Raw genomic sequence first — 12,248 nt, forward strand, 5'->3', positions numbered from 1 at the left:
TTAGATAATTCAGTCAAGTTTTTGTTACATTTTTGGTTCGTTAAAACGATTATTATTATTATTTTTATAAGGGCACAGTAAGTAAGCTGGAGGTGAAAATAAAAAGATTTAGTTGAGCGTGAGGTGTTTTTGTCAGTGCACTTATATGAAGTACTCACGATTCTTTGCTCACCTTTGATACCGAAAATGCAAAGTTAAGCGCGGTATATTTTACTTTTTATCAAGTATATCAGCAAGTATTTAAGGCTGCTGTCCCATAAGGTTGAACACTCTGAAAATTATTAAGTACGGAGCATTATTTTTGTGTGCAGTAATAACTTGGAATTCATGTGTCCTGGCGGATTTCCGAACAATAACGCCTTCAGTATGTGTATTGACAGACGCACCAAAACAATGCGGATCCTTTTGCCTTGCCGCACTTCATCCTTTGTTTGATGGTCTAGAAAATCTTCGCAAGCAGTTGAATACTACGTCTAGGATTCAAAACGATATTCAAGCTATGTTGGTCAGCAATCAAAAGGATATTAAAGATATGTTAGCAAACATTTCAAATAGATCTCTCGATAAGCCAACGAATATTGAAAACAAACTATCAATGCAACAATGTTTTGTCTGGAAACATTTCACAATCATAAACATTGAAAAAACTTGGGGCGATGCTGAAACATATTGTCGTGTAAAGGGTGGCCATCTGGCGACCTTTAAGAACCAAGAAGAGTTTGACTCCATCAAAGAGCAGATCGACCCATCAGAAAACTACTGGGTGGGCATTAACGATCGGGTGAAGGAGAACGAGTATGTTTCAGTGACCTTCGGCCAGAAGGTACAATTTTTGAATTAAGGCCTTGGAGAACCCAGAGATCCTGGAAAAGAAGAGGACTGTGTTGAGCTTAAAGAACTAAAAATGAACGATATTGATTGCAGCGAAGAACGCTATTTCATTTGTCAGAATTAAAAATTTTAAAAACACTATTTCATTATGTGTTAATAACTTGGTTTTTATATACAAAATCGAGTTTAGTCAATATTTTTATGGATGTAAATAATTATACTTACAAGCAAAGATATCGAGAGCTGTAAAAGCTAAATAAATGGGAATAGATCTTTATAACAAGTAAGTGTGTAGCCCATATCTTATATTTGTGTATCGACTTCGACTTGTTTTGAAAATGTTTTTCGCTCTCTATCTGAACAGGTTGAACGACATCATTTGCATTTCGTTCTCCCCCCTCTATTTTGTTTTTATCTATTCCGATGTCGAGTTCAGTTTGATCGAACTTATAGACCAAATAACAACGTATCATGCCCCAGGCCAATCTAAAGTTAAGTCCTCACGACCAGCAGGTGCTGGATTCCATCTTTAATCCTCTGGAGCTGAGCAGTCTTCAAGATTTTGACTCCGTTCCCACTGAAACTGATCTAAAGGACGTAGAGCCGGACACCCCAGATATAAGAGCATCGAGGGAACTAGAGTTAAGGGCCATTACCTTATCCGAAAAAGGGAATATGGATGAAGCCCTTGAAGTATTCCAAGAATCTCTTAATCTGGCACAGAGGGCTTCAGTGTTTAATAATCGAGCCCAAACATTGCGACTGGCAAAACGCGATGAGGGTAAATATGAGTTATGAAAAATGTTGATATACTTTGGGTTCAAGAGAATTTTATTTATAATATATTTTGGTTTTGTTAGAGGCCCTCGATGACTTGAACAGAGCCGTGGAATTGGCCAATGATCAGCAGACCCGCACCAAGTGCCACGCCCACTGTCAGCGAGGAGTCTTATATCGTAAACTGGATAATTTGGATGCGGCACGGGCAGATTTCGAGGCAGCAGCTCAGTTAGGCAGTAAATTCGCCAAGGAACAGGTATTTGGAAATTGAATACATTCTCAAATACAAATTATATAATTCTGCCTTACTTTCCAGCTTGTGGAAATCAACCCCTTTGCTGCGCTCTGTAATCAAATGCTTCGCCAGGCCTTCGATCAGCTCAAATAAGATAAGATTTACATAATAAAGTTTTTTAAAGCATACCAACACTTTGTTACAACTTTTGAGCAGGTGAATTTTGTAAACAAATAAAGCAATAAAATTATATATTATTTTTTGTAAAAGTAATAGTTTAAAAAGAATTTCTATAAATTAAATATGTGCTGGTCCTCTTTAAATTTTATTACTCTTTAATGTTAAATTTTATTCTGCTAATTTTTATTGCTTTCTAAATTTATTTTAAAAGATTTAGAAAACACATCAGATATATTTTGTATAAAGCTTCATTGAATATAACTTTTTAGTTGATTTTTGTAGCCCACAAAACAATTCACCACGTTCATTGTTTTTATATTTGTTTTTTTTCATCTCCTGTTTTGACTTGATCACTTGGCCATGACACGGAATTTCCTACGCGAAAACCGGCTGATGGTGAGCCAGACATCTAGAAATTACCAACTGCCCACAATGGCCTCCAGGGCCAGATGCTACGGACCAGTTAAGCTCGGATCAACCGAAACTAAGCGGGGTTCGACGGGTGGAAGAACTCTACCAAGGAGGACTATCGGTCGACAGACATCCTCCGAGAAGCAGATCCAAACGGAGGAGATTAGCGACGAACGGTTTCTCAGTGCCGCCCTGCTCAAGTGCTCCGAGAAGTCCCCATCCCCATCCCAATCCCACCTTCAATCCCGCAGCGAGGGCGACGAGGGAGGACAGTTCCTGGGCGAGGGACTACGCTTGCGACGCACTGCATCCAATTTCGAGCTGGGCAGGATGTCGGAACAACGCGATGGCTACCAACCAGGGCAGTACACACTGCACAGGCCGTTGGCCAGCGCGTTCGGCATTTTGCCCAGTGGATTAAATTACCTTGACACCAGTTGCTCCTCTATTCCAAAGCAAGACGACGAGTCATCCTCCAGGTCAAGTTCACCCAGATGCCGGCAAATGGACATCCCGGAAATGGTAGATGTAGACCCGGAGGATATGCTGAGCATACATGCTCAAACATCCCGTGAGGAGCTGCCCTCGAAAGAGAGTCAGCCCCAAGAAGTAAAGGTCCCGGCACAGGAAGATCACCAGAAGGAGCTGGAGAAGCAACCGGATCCCCAGCTCATCCTGCTTTCCAGTGAGCAGAGACGGGAACTTTTGGAATCCGCCCAGGAACGGCAAAGACAATTGATCTCCGAGTACAATCGTCTGCCCCTTTCCATGGGAACTTTGCGGGTGCGCAATCTCAAAAGGAAGTTGGAGCAGCAATTGGATGTGGTGGACCACGACCTCAGCATGCTTTTACAGGCGAAAGTCTACTTGAAACAGGAGAACAATTGTAAAACAATTTGCCTATCAAAAAATGTAAATGAAAAAAGGTGGTTAAATAAAATTTGACTTTAACATAATATTACTAGATTTTTAATTTCACTAGAGAAACAGAACAACGGTTTTCAAAACAAATATACTTAGGATATTGTATATAATTATGTGTTCCACAAATTGAGGCATTTTACAAAACTAAGACATTTAAGAGAGTTTTTTTTTTAATTGATTGGTCCATAAATTAAACGTTTTCACTCTTAAAAAAAAAAATGATTATTAAATTAAAAACTATACTTTTGAATAAGTGATAAATCCTTTCATGGCTTTTTACATTTAAAAGAAGCACTACCCTCTCAAAGGGTATAAAAAATCAAATTTTTTAGGTGCCTTATCATAACAAGAAAGTCATTGCACGGCCTTGGCATATATGCTGGTTAAAAAGACAAATAAATTGGCAACATTTGTTGGGATGATATCAGCTACAAGAATGGCGATAAGAGTTTTGTAGTTACCCTTGAAAATTGCCATATAAAAAGGGGTCCACCGACTTCATCTCCATCAAAAGAGTGATCGAAACGAGTATCATCATGCCATATAAAGTACAATCCTCACTTTGTCTGCTGGTCCTCACTGGATGCCTAACTTCAGTTCAAGGAGTAGATTTTCCGCAGTGTACGAATGCGGCTTTGGATACCTTTGTCATGGCAATCGACGACTGCGCTTCGTACATTTACTGCAACGGAGAGGACTCCTTCCGGGACAGCTGTCCAGAGTCCACCTACTTCGACGATCGGACCCAGGAATGCGCCTTCGATGATGACGGGGTGTGTCTCAGGAACTCTGTTTCTGACTTGACGGAGGAGGAACCCGATCAGCAGACCAATGAGGCGGAGGAGGAGACCACTTTAACACCCACACCACCTGCTCAAAATACCGCATCATCTCCAGATTCTTCTACATCGTCTTCAGATGTTTCCACTCCCTCTGCAGACATTTCTACACCCTCTGCCAACCCTACCCCTTCCTCACCCTCTCCTAAGCCATCTTCTCCAACTTTCGAGAGACCACACTGCGACTCCTCCGGAGATGGTGACCATCCTCATCCCCAGCGATGCGAGTACTTCTACAGGTGTCTCAGCGGGTACCTGACCATAGTGCGATGTCCTTACAAATATGGCTGGGACCTTATCACCAAGCAATGCAAACCGATGACCGAGACTCAGTGCTTTAGTTATAGCTCCTAGATGTAGATAATACCTTATATAATAAGAAATTTGCTCCTGAGTTAAAATACTACTAAAATGTTCCCAAAATAATATATATAAAGTTGTAATTATTTATTATTAAAATTAAAAGATATTAAAATGTCTTGTATCTCTTGCTTAAAGTGTGGTTTTGCATCACTTTGCTAACCAGTCCATTATAGATTTATTTAAGGAATCATCTTCGAGGAAGGGGTTTATTTATTTCGGGGTATTTGCAGCCTCCAAGCTGCCAGGCGGCTAACCCAAATCGAGGTGAGCACAGATGACAATAATAAATAAGTATTTGTGGCATTTTAATGAATTGAAAAAGTGCCTAATGAAGGTGCTATGTGCTGGGTGCTGGGTGCTGGGATCTGGGTGCCCGATGACCAACGGCGTCTCCATCTGGCGATTCCATTTGTATTTGTCAGGCATAATTCAAAATCCAACGTGCAGGTATGAGTTTATTTTCGGCGAGGCAATTTTCGAGTGGCTGCAACTGCTGTCGCCGCTTCCACATTTTATTGCAAATTAATAATGCACACGAAGCAGGTCTTGTCAATTGTGTCTAGTGGTTTGGCTGAAGATGCCCCTTACGTTGATGATTTGCCACTGGGAAATGTTTTGATTAACTAACTGCGGGGCAGCCAATTAATTTTTGGCCAAGAGGCCGCAGTTTGCGAGTACAAAACCGCTGAGATTTCAAATTTCTCTTCGCAGTGCCGGGGGCAGTCTGCTCATTAATTAAAGAACATGGAATCGGGCGACAAACGGATCCACCCGACATGCTGAGAGCCAAATTCGAATCCGCTAAACAAATGGCAACAGTAGCAACAACATTTGGGCCAGCAGCAGCAACAACAGCAGCAACAGCAACAGCAACAGCAACACGAGATAGAGGAAAATTGTCAAGAGATGGACATTCGAAAAATAGAAAATCTCCAACTAAACCGAAAGAATTGAAACATTTTCGGATTTTTTCATTTCAGATGCGAGCAGCAAACGGTTAACAAAGGTGTGCGCACTCGTCCCGTCGCGAAAATCACGAAAAGGCAAAAATTCGTAACGGTCGACGGGAAAATAAAAAAAAAAATAAATAAATAAAATAAAACAAGAATGTGAAGGATTCTCCTTCTGAAGAAGAGAACCCAGTGAAATACCTAGAGCATAGAGTGATTAACTGAAGTAAATTGTGTAACATCGTGCAAGAGATCAAAAGGGGTTTCGATAGATAAATAAAAGTGAGCCATAAAAACACTACATAAAATATCATTTGACGATCGGCACGAGCATTCCATTAGCATTAAAGAAGTGGTCCCGAGATCCTCAACCATAAGGGTTAGCCGCAGAGCTCTATTATTAGACAGCCCCAGGGGCAGATATGCTGGGCCACTGGATTATGCGTGATTCACAGCCACATATAGACCGCTGATCGTGCGAATTCTCTATATAGCTCTCGGAAAAAACACCGTTGACATTAAATTTATGTGCGCCACATTTCATGGAACAAATGAAAGTTAGCCAACAACAAAAGTGCTTAAAGATCATTTGCTACCAACGAGGCGTATGAGTGATTATGTGTAAAATATTACGCATCAACGGAATAGCCATGACCAAATCGAAATGGAAACGATTCCGAGGTGCTTTGGAATGTATTGCCATGGATGACAAAAGGCAAGGCACTTGGACAACAAATCAAAATAGACAGCCTGGCGAGAGCGTTTAGCACAGATCTTTATTTTTTGGATGGCTATTTAAAACAACAGCCAGAGGACGGAGATGAAGACGAAGGCGAAGAAGCTGAAAGGCTGAAAAACTAATTTCGGAAAATCAAGTAAAAACTGAGCGAAATACCAAAGAGTTACGGAAAAGAAGAAGGCTGCTGCCTGACTGTCACGACAACACTTTCTTGTGTGAACGAGCGCCAAAAAGGCCGCGCCGCACGGCTCCTCTGTCCCTCCATCCTCATCGCCATACCCATCCTATTCCAACCCCATCACCCATCCACCATCCCCATCCCCCAACCCATTCCCAGGCATCCATTGTGCCCCATCAGGCAAGGCAACCTCCACACCATCCATCGTCTCTCAATAGAGAAATGCTTAGATGCGATTCTCAGTCCCCCCATGTGCACACATAATGGAATGAAGAAAATTCCGTCGTCCAACAATTGCACGCTGGGCTATCTGAAATGCAAATAAAACACAACAAAAAAACAAAAAAAAAATCAGAAAAAAGACTCGGACTTGTCACTTTGCTGCGGATTTGCATTGGCCGGGCTGTTTTTGGGGGGCCTCCAATGGTCGGCGGTGCAGCATAGACCGAGAAATCCCCAAAATCTTGGTCTAGCCTCATATAAATAGCCCTCGGACAAAAGTGTGAACCAACCAAGCAACCCAACCACCCAACCTACCCATCAACCCCGCCACCCCCCCGCCCAGTGCATCGCATATGTATTTACGATCCGAACAATGGAAATTGCCAAATTTATAGTGCACCCAGAAACCCACAGCGACACTGCGATCAGTACGCCCAGGCCAGGCCAGCCAAGGAAAACTTATTTTATTTAAATATATTTAGTTTAATTGCCAGCGAATAGAACACGAATGTGTGATTGTGTGCTTTTATTGTAATTCCGATTCGTCAACTGGGCACTCAGCGCAGAAATGCCCGAGTAAATAATCCCCAACCCATCCCCCGAATCCGTTGACTTGGTCAACAAGATCGGACAAGAGGATACCTTGGAGCAGCAAGTTGTCATTATAGCAAATTATTCCGTTTCCCGGTCCCCAAACAAGATTTTCCCCCCTTGGACTGCGGGGCGTATGAGTAATAAGCCAACTGCTACGACATAATACGTATACGCCTCGTGGTGCGGCCAAATAAAACGAAAAGAAACGAAACGAAAAGTGTGTGTGACAAAACGCTCAATAAATAAACAAACCAAAAATGCAAACAAACAAATTATGGGAAAAGACAACAAAGAATCCAAGTGGGCCGGATTTTGTTTACCTCTCTAGACATATGAAAATAATAATTGCATATTTCCCCCCTGCTTTCCATTTGCAGCTTCGTCCATGTGAGCCAAAACCCAGATGAATTATGGAACATGTAAATAGCACTAATGCCAGACAAACGCAGCACCATCATTTCGATCAGCAGCTGCCAAGCAATGACAACCAGCAGCAGTTCTGTCTAAGATGGCACAATCATCAGGTGAGATCCTCCAGATAAAAGCCATACATATATATCATATATGATATAATATTTAAGGGGGTTAAATAGGCCTAACATATATGATATAATATTTGAGGCGTGTTTAATACTAAGCAGCAGTTCAGTCTATAATGGCACAATCATCAGGTGATATCCTCCAGATTAAAGTTTTACATATAAGATATAATATTTAAAAGGGGTTAAATAAGTTTTACACATATGGTATAATAATATAGGGGGTTTTAATAAGAAAAGTAAGACCCATTAAACTGGACTGGACATCGTTCAGCGAAGCCAGCCAGCCAAGCGAAATGTCGCCCTGTCTATATATAGGATCCATCTATCCAAGCAAGTAGTACATTCACACATAGTTTTCCGCATTTTCATATAGTGACAATTTTTGTTTTTCGATGTTTACTAAGGCGGTGCCCAAAGGCACTGGCTGCCTGTCCAAAATAGCAAAAGTGGAAGGGAGGGGGGTTCCCGGGATGGTGTGTGTCACTTAAATGAACAGATTCGTGCAATTGCCAAAATCCAAAGAATTTCCACTGAGGGTAAATCGAAAAAAAAAACGAAACTTGGAAAGCGGCTGCAGCCAGGGAACCAGGAAATTTGTATTTTTATGATCGTGTGACCCACTTATAGGCACTTCTCACTCACCCCCCTGATCTTGGTTCCCTTCCAGACGAGCCTGCTGAGCACCCTGCCCATTCTGCTGGACCAATCTCATCTCACGGATGTGACCATCTCAGCCGAGGGTCGCCAGCTGCGGGCCCATCGAGTGGTCTTGAGTGCCTGCAGCAGCTTCTTCATGGACATCTTCCGGGCTCTGGAGGCGAGTAACCATCCCGTGATCATCATACCCGGAGCCAGCTTCGGGGCCATCGTATCTCTGCTCACCTTCATGTACTCCGGCGAGGTGAACGTCTACGAGGAGCAGATACCCATGCTGCTCAACCTGGCCGAGACGCTGGGCATCAAGGGACTGGCCGATGTCCAGAACAACAATGTGAGTGCCTAAGAACCTGGAAATGTTAAAGATTTTATAAGTACGAAAATCATATACTAGAGCTACTAGAGCTGGTAGAAACATAAATGCTGTAGCTTTACTATTATGGACTCGACGTTGATTCTTTAAATTTTAACAACAGTCTTATATAATTTAATATGCTAGCGAAATAGATTTATTTACCAGTATATTTCCCCTATAATCTGCAACTTTTTTTCGATCTGACCAATCCCCACAGCTACCAAAGACAGCGAGGAGTGGAGGGTCCTACATGGATGCGGCCAACGAGAAGTCCTCTGATTTCGAGCGTCCCAGCACGCCCTCGCCCACGCCCACGCCCACCATCACACCCTCCCACACGCCCACTCCCAGCATGTCCCTTCCCCAGTTGCCCAGTCCGGCGCTCAACACGCCCCTGCTGGCTAACAAACTGGGATCGGTGGGGGCGACCGGCATGGGCACCACGCCCCTGGAGAATCTCTTCAAATCCCTGCAGTTCTACCCCAGCCTGCTGCCCCAGCCGCTCAACTTCTCACAGACGGCGCTCAACAAAACCACCGAGCTGCTGGCCAAGTACCAGCAGCAGTGCCAGCTGTACCAGAGCGGGATGCAGGAGGATCACCTGGAGGCGGACTGCTACGGCTCTAAGCGGCCGAAGGGCGACAGTCCGCCCAAGGAGCTGCGGCGTCTGGAGAAGAGTCTGGCCAAGAATACCAAAGCCTCGTTGACGGCCAACAGCACCAGCAGCAGCAGCAAGTCGCCACAGGAGTGCTCCATCCCCAATCCCATAGTGGCCACCTCGCCCGTCACCCTTGCTCCGCCGGCCATGGCCCACTTTTCGCCTCAGCTGCCGGTGGTCAAGTGCTCCTCGGCCAGTTATCCCAGCTCTCAGCTGGGCCAGGGTCAATTGTACAGCAGCAAGCCCCCGCTTTATAGTGCCGCTGCCACGCCCACATCCGCCCAGCAGGCGGCCCAGATGCACCACCACCATCACCACCCATCGCCGCAGGGTCCGACGCCCTACATCTCCGCCGAGGATCATGCCAAGCTGCAGCTTCACATCGAGCAGTATCAGCGGGAGGCGGCAGCAGCAGCTGCAGCGGCAGCCGGCGGAATGGCGCTGGTCAGCGCCAAGTCGGAGCCCAATCTGCTCTCGCTCAGCGCCGACCGCGACAAGTCGCTGGCCGCCGCACCCATCAAGCCGCCCTCCAACTCCAAGCTGTACGCCACCTGCTTCATCTGCCACAAGCAGCTGAGCAACCAGTACAACCTGCGCGTCCACCTCGAAACCCATCAGAATGTGCGGTAAGTGGTCTGCTATTGGATCTTTCTAACTTCTCATTAGGAACCAGATAAAACATTTAATGTAACAAATATTTTAAAAATACCGGAAAGGTTTTTAAAATTCTTTAAAGCAACCAACTTTCAAAAGTCTAGGAGAGGGATCTTTCCAGTTATCCAATTTCAAACTCATCACTCCGAAATCCAAACCTTTTATAAAACAATTAAATTAAAATTCTGCCAAATTGTTATTCAACTAAAATTTTTAAAAATTAAATATAATTCAGTATATTAAATCTATGTCTACGTCCACCTTCATTTTAACGCCTTAGTTTCGTAGAATTTTAAAGACATATAAGAAATTTTAAAAGAATATGTTACCTTCATAAAAAGTAATACCTATATTCATTATTTTATTAAATAATTGACCAATATCAAAAGTTTCCAAAATATTTTCCACTAAAAGGTAGGAAATAGATGGTACTCATACCCATGACATTTCATTTTACAAACTGTCTAACCCTGACCAAATGATAATGTTAGGAAAGTTATTAAATGGTTTATTAAATATTATTAAACAGTAAAATAAAATACACTAAATATAAACTTTCTTATAACTATGGCCTAAATATATCAATAGGTACTTTTAGGTAATAATAAAACCCTTGTTTTGATTACCTACTCTCCAGGTACGCTTGCAATGTGTGCTCCCATGTGTCCCGCAGCAAGGATGCGCTGCGCAAGCACGTCAGCTACCGGCATCCTGGGGCGCCATCGCCCTGTGAGAACGAGGCTCGCCGGAAGAGGGTCTCCAAGCTGGCGGCGTCCACTTTGCCCCCGGGAGCCACTCCGAATCCCATGCCCCTGGCCGCCAGTCACACGGTGACCAGTGGCGATGTGGGTCCGGCTCCAGGAACGGCCTTGGGATGTTCGGGCCAGGAGGCAAGGAATCCGTACCTCTTCCTGCCCAACCAATTTCAGATGGCGGCTGCCGCAGCCGCCGTGGCAGTGGCCGAATCCTCGCCAGCATCTGGCCAGCCATCGCTGGACTTGGCCCACGAGGCGCCGCCGGGCATCAAGAGCGAACGGGAGCCACCGGCGGCAAGCAACGGGGAGGCGACAGGTGTGGAGACCTCGACGGCAACCTCCTGAGGATAATGTTTTCAAATATTTTTGATTTGTTCAACTCACCACACAGACACGCACACAGACACAAGGAACACTCCCACCCACGCACACGCATATTTAAAATAGTGTTGGGTCGAATCTTGAGTGAGTAAAAAAAAGAATGATCCCCAAGCTTGATTTAAATTCCGATGAAATCCATTGAAAACCAGCAGAAGTAGCTATTGTACCACAGGGTATAACATGATTTTACACACACCGACATTTATTTTAATATTTTTGAAAGCTTAATACAAAGGCAAAAATATTTCTCAGGTTTTAAACTGAATTTTAAACACATCCTAAAAAAAAGATCGAAAACTACAGAACCCTCAGGTTTCTAACGTATATAAGAAAATATTTTTTCAGTTACTTAAGTTTGAACTGAAATGTAACCTTTTAAAACCCTCATTCTAAACTCTTTCTTTGGATACTGAAAAAAGATTTCTCATGAATAGTTTTAAAAACATTTTCTAAGCCTTTTCTCAACAATTTTCTTTACAGAGAAAGGTAATATCTTCTAAAATTATTTTTTAAGTTAAAAAAAATTATATCTTTTGTTTGGATTTGATCGGAATTTAAAAAATAGAGTCAAGTTACAAGAGTATAAGATTCACCCACTCTAGAAGGGCCCAACACTGATATGCCATCTTTTAGCCCGACCGAAACCGAAACCGAACCAACGTCTTAGACCCGGCTGTGATAATTAGCGCAATTCGTTTTTCGTCCTCTGCACACAAACACATGCGAGCGCCTTTCTAGCTATCTTAATTTATGTACTTACTTTAGCACAATTTACGTTTATTATTTCTGGAACTGTAGCAACCTCCGAGGCTCTCGAACTGCAAGTTACTTACCCATCGCTTTCACTCGCTCTCTCACAAGCACACGTCCACACATTCTAGTAAAATAAGCCAAGTTTTTATAAATATTGTAATTATACACCTGAACACGCACACACACTTGCACACAAAAAGACAGGGTGAAGACCTACCAATCCAAAAAACAACACAACTTTTAAAGG

The 12,248-nt window shown here is 43.3% G+C and overlaps 4 protein-coding genes across 7 annotated transcripts; all 4 read left to right on the top strand.

Moving 5' to 3' along the window:
• The first annotated feature begins 1,248 nt into the window (after positions 1-1,248).
• Positions 1,249-2,034, top strand: LOC108012590 (tetratricopeptide repeat protein 36 homolog). The gene is made up of 3 exons (XM_017078009.4): positions 1,249-1,612; positions 1,692-1,867; positions 1,928-2,034. The coding sequence occupies exons 1-3, from the start codon at positions 1,303-1,305 to the stop codon at positions 1,997-1,999; spliced, it is 558 nt and encodes a 185-aa protein (XP_016933498.2). The 5' UTR covers positions 1,249-1,302; the 3' UTR covers positions 2,000-2,034.
• Positions 2,035-2,230: 196 nt separating this feature from the next.
• On the top strand, positions 2,231-3,393 carry LOC108012238 (uncharacterized). The gene has a single exon (XM_017077535.4). The coding sequence runs from the start codon at positions 2,387-2,389 to the stop codon at positions 3,380-3,382; it is 996 nt and encodes a 331-aa protein (XP_016933024.3). The 5' UTR covers positions 2,231-2,386; the 3' UTR covers positions 3,383-3,393.
• A 492-nt stretch (positions 3,394-3,885) lies between these two features.
• LOC108012237 (uncharacterized) lies at positions 3,886-4,684 on the top strand. Its single transcript, XM_017077534.3, has one exon. The coding sequence runs from the start codon at positions 3,898-3,900 to the stop codon at positions 4,552-4,554; it is 657 nt and encodes a 218-aa protein (XP_016933023.2). The 5' UTR covers positions 3,886-3,897; the 3' UTR covers positions 4,555-4,684.
• A 491-nt stretch (positions 4,685-5,175) lies between these two features.
• Positions 5,176-12,077, top strand: LOC108013384 (protein abrupt). Of its 4 annotated transcripts, none has more exons than XM_017079213.4 (5): positions 5,176-5,569; positions 7,624-7,770; positions 8,456-8,779; positions 9,018-10,084; positions 10,750-12,077. In XM_017079213.4, exons 2-5 carry the CDS (start codon positions 7,657-7,659, stop codon positions 11,210-11,212), a joined length of 1,968 nt encoding a protein of 655 aa, XP_016934702.2. In that variant the 5' UTR covers positions 5,176-5,569; positions 7,624-7,656; the 3' UTR covers positions 11,213-12,077. The 4 variants fall into 4 exon arrangements, with proteins under 4 accessions (XP_016934702.2, XP_016934705.2, XP_016934703.2 ...); XM_017079216.4 differs by lacking the exon at positions 5,176-5,569 and adding an exon at positions 5,584-7,546; XM_017079214.4 differs by lacking the exon at positions 5,176-5,569 and adding an exon at positions 5,584-7,228.
• Positions 12,078-12,248: the final 171 nt, after the last annotated feature.

This window comes from Drosophila suzukii, chromosome 3 (assembly GCF_043229965.1).
Source record: "Drosophila suzukii chromosome 3, CBGP_Dsuzu_IsoJpt1.0, whole genome shotgun sequence".
NCBI lineage: Eukaryota > Metazoa > Arthropoda > Insecta > Diptera > Drosophilidae > Drosophila > Drosophila suzukii.

Coding starts and splice junctions, on each gene's coding strand:
- LOC108012590 (XM_017078009.4), top strand. CDS start 1,303: ATGCCCCAGGCCAATCTAAAGTTAAGTCCTCACGACCAGCAGGTGCTG. Junction 1,613..1,691: donor ACTGGCAAAACGCGATGAGG/GTAAATATGAGT, acceptor TGGTTTTGTTAG/AGGCCCTCGATGACTTGAAC. Junction 1,868..1,927: donor GTAAATTCGCCAAGGAACAG/GTATTTGGAAAT, acceptor CTTACTTTCCAG/CTTGTGGAAATCAACCCCTT.
- LOC108012238 (XM_017077535.4), top strand. CDS start 2,387: ATGACACGGAATTTCCTACGCGAAAACCGGCTGATGGTGAGCCAGACA.
- LOC108012237 (XM_017077534.3), top strand. CDS start 3,898: ATGCCATATAAAGTACAATCCTCACTTTGTCTGCTGGTCCTCACTGGA.
- LOC108013384 (XM_017079213.4), top strand. CDS start 7,657: ATGGAACATGTAAATAGCACTAATGCCAGACAAACGCAGCACCATCAT. Junction 8,780..9,017: donor CCGATGTCCAGAACAACAAT/GTGAGTGCCTAA, acceptor CAATCCCCACAG/CTACCAAAGACAGCGAGGAG. Junction 10,085..10,749: donor GAAACCCATCAGAATGTGCG/GTAAGTGGTCTG, acceptor CCTACTCTCCAG/GTACGCTTGCAATGTGTGCT.